Below are 16591 nucleotides of genomic sequence, written 5' to 3'. Positions count from 1 at the left end.
GCTGTCTGAATCTGTATCTGTTTAGTGCTTCAAATATTCTCATTTAGATTTGTTTTTGGATTTGAGCCCAAAGTAGCCTGAAAGGTAAAACACTGGGAAACCAGAAACTGTGTGTGAATTCTGGCTCTGACAAGAGCTCATTACACCAAACTATAATTGGTCTCAACTAGAGATGTGTGCAGTAATTTTTATCAGTGTTTGTGTTTGCTCTCTTTATTTCCATGATATTCACAAACTGAGTTGGTAAAATTTTTAAAGTTGAATAGTATACTAGTTTAAAACACAACAACCTGTACACCTCTAGCCTCAACCAGATACTGTCTAATCATATCTATCCAATTTCCTAAAGATTTCATATTTTGCCTGTTTTTGTATCTGTTGTATTGTTTATAACACATTATCTGTGCAATATTAATAATGTGTTTGCAATAAATATTGACAAATATTAGGAATTGTTGGGATTGTTGGGATAGCATGACTCAGCAAATATTGAACAAGAATGACAAGTTAAACTATTCATACATACTTGTATTTACATCAGATTGTACTAGTATAAATATATTTTATTGCAAATCCTTTTTTTTTAGAAAGTATATTATAGTTGCAGGAATAATTTAGGTGTAACTATGTAGACTTGATGGAAGATACTTAATATAATGTGTCTATTAAGGACTAAGGAGATCTATTCTCAGATTGTTAAAGCCTATATGTAATGCACAATTAAAACTGCATTTGTTTTGAAAATGAAATTTGTTTAAATAATTAATAAAATAATTGATTTGTTTAAAAACTAGTGTTTTTTTCAACCTAAACTCCACTGAAAACCCTTGCAACCTTTGCACTTCAAGCCTTTTGCAAATCCTTATGTGTTTTTTTAAATCTTTTTTATTTTACTTTCTGTAAAGTGGTTCACGGTGACTCATACCATCTCATCTCTCACCTCATGCCTGGTCTTTATGCTCGATTACAGGACTGTGCTGCCATTTAGTCACAAATTGCTCAGAGCAGTGGTTGAGAAAGAGGGCATGAAATGGATTCGGGGTGGCGAGTCAGACTTGGGGTAGCTGTCTGAAGGGCACCAAAACATCCTACAGATGAACACAGTGCATTTTGAAGTCCATAACACAGGCAGAAAACACTCACAGGTAATAAAAACAGATGATCGGAGGGAAGAGTACAGAAATAGGATAGAGAAAGTTGTGCAGTATATTGGATGCCCGGTTACACCAAAAAGCAGTGCATGCACATCACTGGTAATTCAATCATGAGGACAAATCACGAGTACTATACATGCTGGCACTGATTTTAAAGCTACATCAACTACGTAAAATCTCAGTTCATTCTGGGAACACTGGGCATGATGCCAGTCCAATTCAGGACACCATGCACACATACATTTGTACTCATTCATGCCTAAGAGCAATTGAAAGTGACCAAAAATCACTTCTTTTATCCGGGGTTATCCTGTGTATAAGTTTTTGGGAGAGGTTCAGTCCATGAATCCTGGAACGTGAATAAATGATTAATTAGAACAACTGAAATAGATCTACATAAACATTTATTAACACAAAAACAATCTAATCTGTTTTAAATGCTGAATTCAAAATACAAGACCTTAGAAATATCATTATTGAAATAAGCTTAGGTTATGACAAATTCCAAGCAGTCTCATGTTAAAACATACAGTATGTCTGCTCTGCCTACTTCTGGTTGGATCTGTTATGAGATATTTTTTAATATTTTTTTAATTATATGCTTTCAAATATTATATAATGTATAGTATCATCATTATGTAACAATGGCATACAAAGTCAAAGTCATTTGTTTCTAATGAACAACCTGAAGTCTAAATAAATATTTATTTCAATTGTTTAATGGTTTCGGGGTCTTACAGTAAAAGGGTTTTGTGGCAATTGGTCCCAGACATGTAAACAGGACCAGGTTTGTGGCTTTAACCACCAGGGATGTTCTCAAATGTCATGCTGTAGAGATTTGAAAAAGTACCAAGTTGTCGTAGATGCCTTGCTCTGTTTTCTTGCTTGCTGGGTCTTGTGTAACCTGACCCAGTGGAAGTGGCTTTCTATTCATTGTGCAAGTCAGTGTGTCTTCTGTGATGACAGACACCTAAATAGCAAAATGATGCAGAATATTGCAACTATGCTTGACTACAACTTATGTACTGTATTTTTTTTTATCCAACAAGTCTGGACACATAGATACATATATATACATATACATCATACCATCACAATGGTCACCACATGCCTGTGATATCTGTGATAAAAAATAGTGGAGTTCATAGAGATCTCTGTTGGCCTCCTGGTGTCCCCCTTTGCTGTAACCTTGCCCTCATGTTCCAGTATCTGATGGAAAGTCCTGATCTGCTTTGTAGTATTTTTAGGGCTGTCATCCCCTAGATCTGCCATAGTTACACACCCCAGCCCAGGGCATAGAGGATATATAATGCGTGGTCTCCAGAAGGTGGAAGCTAAATGATCAACTTAATGACAGAGAAGACCAGCAGACACATAAGCACAATCATTAAAGAAAAAGATGGCCCTCCAGGTAAGACCTTAATCTTTTGCGTAAAGGAAGACATGGTATTATACTGGTGGCACTGCTTTGCCTTTAGCTTTTTGGCTGCATTTTAATTCTGTGAAAGACTAGGGATGTGATAGCTCTGTTTTTGCCTTATCCTTTAAGCCTTGAGTGTTAGAGAGATTTTTAAATTCAAAGAATCAAATTCGCTGTACAAATGTGTTTTGAAGGATGATCGACAGCTATGTCTGCTTCTCAAATAATACTGTTTTGTAGGTAGAATAAATGGATAAATATATGATATGTGCTATTTCAGGCAATTTTTGGCCAAGAACCTTTACCCATCTGGCTCCTGGTAAATACCTTATTTCACACTAATTTAAACAGAATTATCTACGTTCTCATGAGTAAAGCCATAATAGCCCAGTGCTGAGAATGTAATATGATCAAAAATGTTAAATTTATATTTGTGAATATATATATATATATATATATATATATATATATATATATATATATATATATATATATATATATATATATGCACTTTTTATTAAAGCAAAACCAAAACATTCATTACATATTTGAAAAATAATTTTCTATATGATTATATATAATTGTTCTAATGCTTTAAGCTTTAAGACTAATGGGTTAATTACTGGAACCTGATACCTATTACAATTTGCTGGCAGGCATACATTCATTTCTTCAAACACCATTAATGTAGCTTCAGTTAAAAAATAAAATCAGGGGTATAATTCATTCTATATAAGAAAAATATGGAAAATAAATCACATGGTCATTACAATTAGCTGTAATTCGTTTAAACCTCACAAAAGCTTTTTGGCAGAATGGAAAACTGCAGAGTATGCACTTAAGAATTCTAACTGACACTCTGAATCACTTTGTACATAAGCAAAAAGAGATCTACACATACATATACAGATAGACATAGGAATGTGTTTTCTCTTTACTTGATAGTCAGCTGTGGCTAAACAGAACATACAAAGACACAGTTTTGACCCTGTGACTTAGAAGTGGATGTGGATATCATTGGTGAAAACTGGCTGGTTGATGGTATTTGGCAGGCAACCAAACTGGAAAAAAAAAAATCATAGGTTACTGGTGGCAATACAAAGAAATACGAAACACAATTTCTCAGAATCTGTTTGAATTTTTCCTCCAGGTTTTGCAAATATAAATGACCATGATGGCTGCTCAACTAAGCATTTCACATATATTACAAGAGGTCTGCCAGCCTCTCTGTAATGCCAATCAAGCATGTAAAAATGAGGACAATAACAACAACAGTATAGTAACTCAGAGCAAAGAACTGAAGAAAGTGCAAACACATGAAAAGAGAAGTGAGAGTTTCAAGATGAAAGAAAATGAAATGAAAGAGCTTCAAGAAAATCCATGTAACTCACCAGCCTTGCCTAAACACTCAAATGATAAGAATCAGACAGACAAGACAAAACTAAAAACTGACATTTCCTCTAAAAGTTCTGTGTTTGAAAAGTGGGCTACCATGGATAGGGCCAATGAACGACCCCTTGCCAAGAGGCAGCTTTCCGATATCAGCAAAGCTTTCACTTCCAGAGCTGTGAAAAAGACTCTGGTGAAAGAAGAAGATCAGAAAAGAGAGACAGTGCAAAGTAGTACTACTCAGCAGGACAGGAGGAAGGATCAGATTATTTTAAACCAGCATGAGTCCAGACGGAAACTGACAAAGAAGATGATCTCCAGCACAGAGGATTTCCACAGAGTGGACACACATGCAATCAGTGCTGGCCAAGAGGTGAGAAAAATATGCCATCTGATACAAAGATATTCAAGGTGTAAAGGATTTGATATGTTTATGTGCCTGCAAAGCAATTAAAGGCACTGCTTATTTAATCAGCAATGTGATCACATATGTTGTGCAGCTAAAGAGTAAGAAGATCTTCTCAGTACAGACTATTGCCCGAACCATCACCAAGGGAACATCTACTGATTTAGAAAGGCTTCGTGCAATCTGGGTCTGGCTCTGTCATAACATTGGTTAGTCTTTCTCACGTTCTCTCTCATTACATCTTGACAAATTTTCTGACAGTTTTGAAGCACTGACACATTCCAAAAAACTGTTAGCCATAGCATGTTTTTTTTTTTTATGCATGCCTAAACCTAGAATGTATGTGAATTTGTAAACCATACATTCATAAGTACCTGTATAGAAAAAACTTTTCAATACATCTAGTGCAATAAAATAATTTTGTGATTTCCAACAAGTCAATAGTGAAACCTGAACCATCATTATAATATCACATAAGATCAGACTGATAAATGAACATTACAGTATATGATGCATGATAGACATTGTTAAATGTATAATGCTCTTTACCTGCACTACATGTTAAACAGGACAGTGTTTGCATTTGCAATTCTGGACTGCTAGACATTAGATATCTTTGCTCTTTGGTTTGAAAATTAATTGTATCAGTTTACAACTTATTTTTAAAACTTGGCCAGAAGAGAGTGTGTAAAAGTGTCTTTGCAGTGGGGTTGGATTTTCTTCTGTCATTTAAGACAACCACATAAATGTGATTTATTCTTCTGTTATATACAGCAATGTCTTTCTTAAAACACATAACCCAATGCTCATGTGTGGTGTGCAAATGAACCCAGTGTACTCAATGAAGAAAAAGTTTTCAAGGTTCAAACAAAATCTAAAATATTGTTTACACTGTTGTCCTGAATAGAGTATGATTTGAATGGGTACCTGGGTCTGACTGAGAAGGTGTGTTCTCCTGAGCGGGTTATTGAAACAGGACGAGCTGTTTGCTGTGGATACTCCAGTGTCTGCTTACAACTGTGTAGGTACTGTAAGAACAACCTTTTAACCTTTGACTTTGACCTTAGATTCTTATTATTTTATTATTATATTAGCAGCTTATTTTTAGACTTTATACATTTTGAAAAATATAGTGTCCACAATAATATAAGAAATAGTACTTATTTATACAATCTATGATTTATAACTTTATACTAGTAATATAAGACATATATACAGTATATAGAAACAGGCAATAATTTATTGCAGAAACAGTAAAGTGCCATAAATGTAATAATTTATTTTAAGAAATAGCTTTACAAGCTGTTCTCTTTCTGCAGGGAGGTTGGCATTGAGTGCAGGGAGGTGTCTGGCCATGGCAAAGGTGTTGGATACAAATTGGGTCAGAGCTACCAGAACACCAAGTCAAACCACATGTGGAATGCAGTGCGTTTGGGTGATCACTGGTATCTGCTGGATGCCTGCTGGGGAGCTGGGAGAGTGGATATGGACAGCAAAGCCTTTATAAAACGGTATCACATACACAATCATGTACAGTTATACCATGTCTGTATATACACTATGATGTAAAAAGAATGTGCAACCATATGTTTTTGTTAATTATTTAATTCCAAAATATGGAGTTGGCCTCTTTTTACTCTTTTTGGAAGGCTTTTGGAATGTCACTGTGGGGATTTGTGCCTATTCAACCAGGAGAGCAGTAGTGAGAAGGTGTGATGTGCAGCCGACATTCTAGATCTAATTTGTTCCAGTGGAGGGAAATCTTAAAGCTACAGCAACATTCTAAGACAATTGGGTGGGGGATTGACAGATTTTGGAAACCATGCATATGAGTGTCAGGTGTCTAAATATACTATGTGGCCAAGTACTTTCTGACCATAATACTGATGTGCTTGTTGAACATTTTATTTTAGATTAAGTTCCTGGTTGTTGTTCAAATAACCTGCAGTCTTATTGTATGGATTTTCACTAGATAAGGCATGTGTAGTTTTGGATTTGGTCAGGCACTGATGTCAGGCAAACAAATCCTGTCCCAGTTCATCCTAAAGTTGTTCACTGGAATTAAGTTTATGGGTCAGATACTTATCCACTCCAACACTGGCACAATATGTTTTGTAATTTGTAATGCTATAGCATACAAGGGAATTTTATGCATATGTGTATGCTTTCAACTTCATGTGTGCTTTCACCTGGCTGTGATGGTCAGCAGTCCACAAGCTTTTGGCTATTTAGTGTACTTTTGGCCAGTAGGGTTATGTTGTATAACATGTTTATAAAGTTGGTTTAATAATAAAGTAGTTCCTATTTAGTTGGGTGAAAAATTAATGGAATCTTTCATTCCTCTGCTAGATATAATGAATTCTTTTTTCTGACGGATCCAGAGGACTTCATCGGTTCACATTGGCCTGATAAAGAGGAGTGGCAGCTGTTGAACTGTCCAATTAAGCTGGAGGAGTTTGAGAAGAGTGTGCTGAAAACCTCTGAGTTTTACAAGCTTGGGATAACACTCATTCACCCCAAACAATTTTTACTCGTTACAGGTTGGTCCCTGCTCTGTGCTTTGACTCCTGTACAGATTTAAACATGCCTCTACTACTGAGTTTTATCCTTTGCAATAACAAAAATCTGTGCAGAAAAAAAAATTCTCATTCCATAACAATATCCTTGCTGAAAACAAATATGGAAACCATAAATGTATTAAAGACTTCTGTTTTTCCCTTTTGTTGTAGTATTTATTTTTCCAACTTGATTTAAATTCTGCTGAGAAGGTTAAAAAACAGGGCTAAATATTATTTTTGAGTGTATATAATGGATTAAATTGAAATTAAAAGAGTTAATTAGCCTGGTTGTATATGTAGGTTATACATAGTGTGTTAATATAATATGAACATTGAACAGTTCTGGTTAACAACGACTTATGTTTCTGTATTTAATTGTTTTCTCATTGTTTCCTTGCAGACAATTGCAGACAAAAGTGCAAATATTACTGAAAGCCATTAGCTCTAGTAAGCATAAAATAAAACATGATATAGTGTGCTGTCATAGGAAAGACAGTGTGCTCTGTTGCTGCTTGTTAAGGAGCAGATGTTCTACTCATAACCGCACCCCAAGCAATGATTATTTTTTACATATTGAAGTGATCAGTTGTTCTTTTATACTACAGCAATTTGTCAATGCAATTTGTATATATTACTTGTTTATAGTTACATTATTGTTGTGGATTAAATGTCATCAACACAACTCGTATTATAGTTGTCATTCCATGGTCAGAAGCTCTTTTTGTTTCTCTCTGGAAGACAAAAATTGCATGCATGTATAGTGCAAAGCATAGAAGTGCAAAAATCTGCATATCTTCCTGAAGACTTTCTACTGCTTGACAAGTTACTGCTTTTGACAGTAAAGTCTCTCTAGTCTCTGTTACAGATATTATTATGACAAGATCAGGTAAAAAATTAGTGCATTAATATCAACTTGTGCTTTGTCTTGTAGCCTGAAAATCTACCTGATTTGCTGCTCCAGACAATTATTCAACACCTTCTGACTAATCGGATTCGGGAATTCAACAGCGCTGTGATTGAAATAACCATAAAATCATTGTTTATTGACATGAGTTGACCATCAGACATCATCAAACCTTTATATGACATTTTTGCTGCCAAACGATAGCTAATAATATCTGTTTACAGTCAATAACAGGTCACCTTTTAACCTAAAACATCATTACTAGCTGTTAAAAAACATTGATTGTTTGAAATTGGATTTAACGGTGTCATAGTAGTAAGCAGCGCTCTTTAATGGTGACCTTGTGATTAAAGGTTGCAGCTTCAATGATTTAATTAAGCTATTGAATATTGACATATGGCTTCCTCTTTCATTTCTCTTTGTCTGCAAGAAAATGCAAACTGAATCATATATATTCATGTTTTTGTGCAATAGAAATTGATTTTAGGAAATGAAGCAACAATATTTCTTGTTACTAGCAAACATTTTACATTATTATTGTATGTTTGTTTTCAGAAAACGGTGAGGCTTCCATATCAATGAGATTCCCTCAGCCTGTGGACTTCACATATGAGATATCCCAGCATCACAGTTGTGAAAAGAAAGAGCTGAGCACCTCTATGGGTCTACTCAACGTCACACAGAACAGCCTGAAGCTCCATCTGATGCCACCGAGCACAGGAACATTTGATATCACGCTGTTTGCACGACCAGGACATAGTTCTGGAAAGTACACTTGGGTGTGTTCCTTTCAACTGGAATGCTATGAGCCTAAGACTTCACAAAATCTCCCTGAAAACCCTTACCTTTACTGGGGAATGACACAAAATGCTGAAGATTTCGGATTAAAAACATGTGTGTATGGTAGTGAGGCCATTTTATTGCAGTCAGGTTTATTTGAAATTGTGTTACAGACCAGTAGGGCACTCATGATGCTGTGTGAAATAAGCCATAAAGATTTGGATGACGCACTGTCGAAGAGATGTCTGGCCACCCAAATTGAGGCAGACAGACTTACCTGTAACATTATTTGTCCATACATTGGTTATTACAGACTGTCTATATTTGTCAGAGACTATGAGAGTGACAGGAGCAGCTTCAGGAATGTGGGAAACTTTCTTCTTCATTGCTTTTCCAACCCAATCAATCTGAATCAGCTTTTACCTCCAGATATCAGCCCTTTTTGTGGGCCTGGAATTAGGACTGATGATGCTGGCCTTTCAGAGTTCAGCCACACAAGAGCAATAATGAGCACACAGCAGGGAAAGTGCAACATCACTTTCCAGAACCAGCAGAACTTGGACCTCCATGCCATCTTAAAACAAAATAAAGAAGATTCTGGGCACACCCTTTCTCAGCACATCTTCTTCACCCACAATGGAAGTAAGGTCACTCTTTGTGTTGCCCTGCCTGAACCAGGTGTTTACAAACTTAGTCTTTATGGAAAAACTCCATCCAACCAGGAATTTAACCTGCTGTGTGAATTCATCATTCAGAACAGCTCAGAGAGCTCATGGCCCCCATTCCCATGCATCTACACAGCCTGGAAGAAGGGCAGTGTGCTGTTTGAGCCGCATTCAGGTCTGCTCGAGCCACTGTGTTGGGTTAAGTTCCGTGTCTGTGTCCCTGGGGCTCACAGAGTAATTGTTCTGGGTGAACAAAGAGTGGACCTGCAGATCAATAAGACTAACATTTGGGAAGGAGAAGTGTTCACAGGAAACGTGGAACAGATCAAACTCGCAGCCTGCCAGGAGAAAACTTCCGATCAGTTGGATATCCTGATGACCTTTGATGTGCTGAAGCCACAAAGTAAAATGTAAGAAAATAGACTGGGGAAGTAGGACAGTCCAGATATACTGCATGTGAAGGGTCTCTGGTTCGATCCTGATGCTACCCTTAGATCAAGGTTGTCCAATCTTTTCTACAAAGGGCTGAAGTGCTTGCAGGTTTTCATTCCTACCAATGGCAACACCAAATTCTACCTGTTTAAATCAAACGATTTTCATTTTCAGTCACTATCATGTGTTGCCCCAGCTGGTTGGATGAAAACATGCACTCTCATCGACCTTTTGTGGAAAATATTAAACACCCCTGCCTTAGACAGACTACTCTTTCATCCAGAATGCATTCCTACTTTGCATCCTAAAACCTGGGACAGGGTCAGATCAAATCTGTCCAAGTTGAAGTAATTACAAAAAATATATTAATGCTGCCTGGATGCAATTGCTGCATCCAGAAATTCAATTTATGCTAGAAATATAGTAAACATGACTTATACCTGTAAACACAATTTGTAAGAATATCTAGCGGGTGTCATGCCTCTTTTGAATTTCTATGAAGCCCTTTGTCATATTGTAAATTATGTTTGTCTTCATGGATCCCTTTTTGTTCTTCAAGGTGCTAAAGAGTTATAATACATTTCACTTAAGGTGTTCATGCAGAGTTAGCATAATGGCAGAGTGCTAGATCATACTTGCATTAGAACAAGGCTTATACAATTCATTGTTGTAAACTCTTTAAAGGATATATTTAACATTCAGGTAATACTTTTTTGTCTTTCGAATAAAGTGCTTTCCAAACAAAATAATGTATTCTTTACTCCGTTTCAGCATGAAAATCTATGTGCCAAACTATACTTAATTTAGACACCAAATACAGTATATTCAGAAAATTATACCATAGATTTTCCATTTATCTTTTCATTTTACCATCAAGCTTCATGCATAGAAAAACCCTGCATCAGCAGTCAACACTTGGTGAAGGTTGTAAATCAGCTGTTATTTGGTCTGGAAATCTGTTTAAGGACACAGCACAGGTGCAAGGCCATGCACTCATACACACTATATATCACAGATCACAGCAACATGTGAACTGAGCTGCTTACATGAGGCAGAGAATCTGTTCTTACTGTCTTTTGTTTTTGGTCTTGACACTCTTTCTTGGCTGATTAGCATCATTCCTGTCTGACTCTGTGAGGAGCTGATAACAAGGTGGCAGCTTATGCTAGTAATTGTCAGGGTTGCCAGGTCTCAGAAAAATGTGCAGCACATCTAAATGAAAAAAAAAAACTGATACTAGCCAAACAGGTAGGTGGCATATAAAAGAACAGTGCTAGTATAATTTAATTTTGCTTATTTATTAGCTTTAAAAACAATGATATTTTATTTGATTCACATGATATCAAGCATCAAGCATCACTTGACAATAGATCAAATACAACTGTTATTATAACACAGTAATAAACTAAACCAATATATTTTCTTGTTTCTGTGTATTTAGGTCACATGGACACAATATATCCATTCATTGTGCTTTTTCTCAAATAAACAGACAGCCTGAGAATTAAAACATGGCTCATCTTCATGTTGAATTCATTTACAATGCTAATCAAACACACCTGAGTAATACTTAAACGCTATTACAGAGCTTGATTGAGCTGGATTAAACACACACAGATGCCATGTCACCTGTGGACTATTGAAATTGGTCAGCGGCCTTCATTACCTGCCACACCTGCTGATCACAAACAGCAAAAAACGTTCCACGCTTTTGAATCTGTTCACATACATTCTGAAGGTGTCTGGTAAGTTGTAGAGATGGCTGGATGTTTGTTTTAGGGGGGAGTGGTACCTCAGTGGTTAAGGTGCTGGGTTACTGATCAGAAAGTCGGGGGTGTCGCCAAGCTGCCATTTTTGAGCCCTTGAGCAGGGTCATTAACCCTCTGTGCTCAAGGGGTGCAGTACCAATGGCTGACCCTGCGCTCTGACCCCAAGTTCCGAGCAAGCTGGGATATGCGAAGAAAAGAGTTTCACTGTACTGTAATGTATATGTGACAAACAAAGTCTATTCTATTCTTCTATTTAAATGGTCAGACAAAAAAAGATAAAGCAATCCATAAGTAAAAAAAAAACAGGCAATAATCAGAAAATCCAGAAGGAAATAAGTAGAAAAAAGTATAATCAAAAACAAAATCACAAGCAGAACAACAGCTTGGAAATGACACCAAGGTTACAGGAGAAAGGCTTCACATAGTGCGTGAGAAAGTCCAGGTTATTTATGGAGCATGTGCGATTAGAGAGAGGTGAGTGTAATCAGAAGTCTTGCTATGCAAGGTGAGTGAGTGAATCAGGTGACATTATATAGCAACGGTGTATACTGGGACATGAAGTTTACAGCTAAAACTGTCTGTTAAAGTTTATTACTGAATAAAAATACTTGTTACACACTTTAATTACATTTCAATTTATCTGTATGTCACAAAGCAGATGTTGTTTTTTGCCAGACAAGGTGAGGAAGGTGTGATTGAGATGGTTTGGACATGTGCAGAGGAGGGACATGGTGTATATCATTAGGGGAATGCTGAGGATGGAGCCACCAGGAAGGAGGAAAAGAGGAAGAACAAGGATGAGGTTTATGGATGTGGTGAGGGAAGACATGCAGGTGGTTGGGGTGAAAGAGGCAGATGTAGAGGACAGGGGGGTATGGAGATGGATTATCTGTTGTGGCAACCCCTAATGGGAGAAGCCGAAGAAATTCTCAACAGGCAGCTAGTTAGATTTTTAAAATGAGATCAAAAGTCAAATTTAGTTTTCATGGCTAATGTGCCTTAGCATTTATTAAGCAAAGATTAGCTGGCCAATGAGTCAAGCACTAGATGTGTCTGAGTTAGCAGAATATTTTTCTTAACATCGATTGCTTAGCAAACTATTCAACCATGCAGGATCGGGCATGGGAACTTATTGTCAGTGCATTTCACATACACAATACACTTTGTTTAACTGTGTAATAATATTACCTGTGTGCAATATTACCTGCAATATGTGCGTAACTAATTATTACTAGTGGTCTCTTTTTCTTTTCCTTATTTGTATTTATACGGTATACTATAGTAAGTGTCTATACTATAGTAAGTGTCTATTTTTTTATATATTTGCATTTATTTTTTCTTTGCTGCTGTAACAGAGAAATTTCCCCACTGTGGGACGAATAAAGGTATCTTATCTTATCTCTTTCAATGGGTGAAAATATTTTTTACGTTTCCCCTCTTTACGCAGAACCTTTTATTTTCTCTAGTATATTTTTGACTTCATATGTTTGAGTAGGTTTCTCTGTGCTTTTCATACCCCTGTTTAAATCAGACCTGCAACCATGTAGTTAATTGTAATTTATATGTAATTCCTGCTTCAGTCTGTCCTTTACTGTCCCCTATAAGGAAAAAAATATTTAAAGAAGAGCTTGTAGCTCTTGTGTAAAGGTCTGGACCGTGCTGTAGTTACATTTGAGGTCTGAATAGCAATGTGTGCAGTTTATTAAATCCGGGCCATCGTCCAACTGTAATCACTGAGCCAGGACAGTGGATGTCTTTTCTACTGAGTTTAAGCTGACACTAGAGGTCATTTCATATTCTAGTGTAAGGACAAGCCATATGGCAGACTGTATTCCACTTCTAACCTGTAATATGCAAACACATCAAATTAAATCTTTGAGATAGGTATAAAAATGCTCCATGTTTCATTTGGGTCACTCAGGGAGAATGTAGACAGAGGGCTAGAGCAGGGTCAGCTATGTGTTTTTGTGTAAAGTTTGAACTTTTTTTAGATACTTTGTAGAATTTGTTTTATGACTTTGTTGTGTAGGGGCTTCTGCATGTTGTCATGGACCTGGGCTTTAATAAACCATAAGGAATGTGAACCAAGCATATTAATTGATGTTCTTGATTAATTGATATGGCCTATGTTCTTACACTTGAAGATTATGCAGTGTATTGATCACAACTTTTATATATTTTAAATTATTGATGTCCTAAATGAAATCTAAAAAAAAAAACCTAAATGCTTGTTTGAGATACACAATACAATATAAATTATTACTTTTATGTTCAAAATGTTTAAACATTTTTCTTGTGAGTGTATAATTTTACATCTTATGCTGAACAAGGTCTTAATTTCAGCAACTCTTTCTTAATGTAACTAAATCAATGTGTCACTTTTGAGTATCTTGTTATATAAAATACTACTGTGTAGTTCTATATAAAGTAGGGGTCGCTAACTGGCGGACTACAGTCCAAATCCGGGACGCAAGATGCACATTTATTTTTCCTGCATCGAGCTGTACAAGGCCTGTGTGACCCATTTGATCAGAGTCTCTTGCGGTTGTCAAAAGTGAAAACATTAAACACCATTACGAAACTAAACATAGACACTTTGAAGAAACTTGCCTTCAGCAGTCCCAAGTAAGGGCACAGAAAATAAATGAGTTTAAAGCCCAGTAAGAGCTACACAGGTTCTCACTCACTCACTTACTTACAGCCCAACAACGAGCATATGAATGTTCACTAACTGAGAACACAGTGGATTTTAGGAAAACATAACAAGCCCTTTAAAGATTTTATTGAATTTTTATTTGTTACTTAAATTTTTATGGACTAAAACGAACTGTACAAATGAACAGATAAAGGGTTTCTTACACTTTAAAATTTTTGCAACACTGGCACTTTATTTTTGCCTGTTTGTGTTTCTAAATGATATTGCTGGTGATATTTTTACATAGAAGCATAGAAGAGAGCAATGTTAAACATTAGATACATTTACTTAGGTAAAGACAATACGTGTAAAGTTAAAATGTGATATGAGTTTTACGGTTTTTGTTTTTTTTTACCAGTGAAGTATGCGTCATTACTTATGATTTCAGTTTGGCAGAAACAAAAGCATTTTAGCTTTTTATTTATCTTTAATTTATCATTTTTATTTATTCATTTATAATGTGTCCTATTAAAGTGTTGTCTACACTCATTTCTTTAGTCTGGCAAAAAGCATAAATTGATGTTTTTAGTTATATAATTGTCCAGACCTCAGCTGGCAAGGAGTGTTCATTGTCTGGACCTCAAGCAATTTTAGTTAACGACCCCTGATATAAAGGTTTGTATTAGTTTCCCCATCAAGAGTAACATGAGTCCAAAATCTTATAGAAAATGTACTTAATTTCTGTAATGATACTGATATGACACTAGACACTGTCATTGTGACAATGCACAATACACAGGAAAGGCTTGGATCTGATCTGCTCTAAGCACATTGTATAAAAGATAACAGAGAGTATGTACAGAGTCTAAATATTGAAACATTTAAAGAGTATTTTGTGACCCAGCTTTCATAATTTCTCATCTTCCCCTACAACATGCACTATGAAGAGGGCAGGCTGGGAAAAGGTCAGGACATTATAAATAGCCATGCTTTCACATTGTCAGCTCAGGAACAGAGATTACCCATCAAGCCATCACTTTGACAGAGCTGATTATTGCAGAACGCTATCAGTTACTGATTCTCTATTTTGGTTCAGCAAGCAAGGGCAATGGGGTCGATGTGTATAGATCATACGCTCAGGGACACTGGGGAAATTTCTTCAGGTTGTCTGTACTCACACTTCCGTTATGTATTCCAACTTCTCTGATGGATGATACAGTACTTAATGATAGGGCAGGTTTGTCGTAATCCATGCTTGCATAACCTTTACATTTCCCTTTACATCATTATGTCTTGTAGATTTTTGTTTTAATCTGTTCATAGTTTAGAGCTTCTAAGGGAAGCCATTACAGAGATAAGGGAAATATTTGATATTCTTTCATTGCATTCTGCACTACAGAAACAATAAAAAACAGAGGACTACATGAACAGCTCATCTGGACCTATAAATCTAGAGTTTCCCAGACAAGTACTATTAGAGAATCTCACTGCTTACAAATTAAATGCATTACATCTTACACAATCTTAAACCAACTTGCTATTCTCACATAGATAACCAAATCACAAAATGCTCTTTTTCGTACGTTTATTGCTACTCCCCTCAAGCAGGCATGTATCCATCTTACAGATTTGTATGTCCTACAGCATAAATCAAACAAATCGGATCTCGGCCCTCTAAAACTTTTCAATTTGTCAATTCCTCTTATCTATTTTGCCTTTCCAACCTAAGATCAAAACACATTTTAAATCCAGTGTCAAAATAACACAGGTTCACTCTGACATTCAGAATAAGGGAAATGTATATTTTTTATCATGCTGACCTATACATGTATCTGTCATGTTATCGCCACAAATCCAAGATGGCAGACAATATTGCAATTACATTTTCAGTATTAGTTGACAAAATTGCATGTTTGACTTAATTGTAAAAAATATACAAAGTAAGTACTCAGTATCAGAGTCTTAAACAGAAAAAAAGATTGTGAATATATTTTCTTAAAACAAGTAATAAAGTATGGAAATTATACAGATCAGACCTCCAGTGTACAAACCCAGGCTGCTGTTTTTAATCTGTTTTTATTCACATTTTATTGTGTGCACAAATACTTCAGGGAAAAAAGAGTAGAAATGCTAAAACATAAGAATGGCCCTTTTAAAGTCCCTCATACTAGTGCGCACTGGATCTAAAGATACTCATTAAATATGGGTTTCATTCAATTCAACAATATACTGACATTTTTCACCCTTTCAACTGAAACATTGTACAAAGGCCTAATCACTTGGAGAAATTTATCACCAATTATATTTACAAAAGATTTTTTTAAACTAGAGAGCTTTGGTATAGAATAACTCGACGGGTTATCAATCATGCATTCAAATTATGAGAACAAAAAAATGTTTCTATTTTTGTACCTAACAGCAGGAGGGTACTACATGGGGGTTTATAAAGCATAGACATGAAAATGGTTGTCAGTTGCTG

General features: G+C 36.0%; 1 protein-coding gene across 2 annotated transcripts; it reads left to right on the top strand.

The window, feature by feature from the left end:
* Nucleotides 1-2454: 2454 nt before the first annotated feature.
* Nucleotides 2455-10456, top strand: LOC124392589 (kyphoscoliosis peptidase-like). Of its 2 annotated transcripts, XM_046859733.1 has the most exons (7): nucleotides 2455-2565; nucleotides 3725-4336; nucleotides 4464-4578; nucleotides 5277-5394; nucleotides 5689-5880; nucleotides 6719-6909; nucleotides 8387-10456. In XM_046859733.1, the coding sequence occupies exons 2-7, from the start codon at nucleotides 3740-3742 to the stop codon at nucleotides 9688-9690; spliced, it is 2517 nt and encodes an 838-aa protein (XP_046715689.1). In that variant the 5' UTR covers nucleotides 2455-2565; nucleotides 3725-3739; the 3' UTR covers nucleotides 9691-10456. The 2 variants fall into 2 exon arrangements, with proteins under 2 accessions (XP_046715689.1, XP_046715690.1); XM_046859734.1 differs by lacking the exons at nucleotides 3725-4336; nucleotides 4464-4578 and having other exon boundaries at nucleotides 2479-2565.
* Nucleotides 10457-16591: the final 6135 nt, after the last annotated feature.

This window comes from Silurus meridionalis, chromosome 10 (assembly GCF_014805685.1).
Source record: "Silurus meridionalis isolate SWU-2019-XX chromosome 10, ASM1480568v1, whole genome shotgun sequence".
NCBI classification, from domain to species: Eukaryota; Metazoa; Chordata; class Actinopteri; order Siluriformes; family Siluridae; genus Silurus; species Silurus meridionalis.
This window is presented reverse-complemented; position numbering and strand designations above follow the sequence as displayed.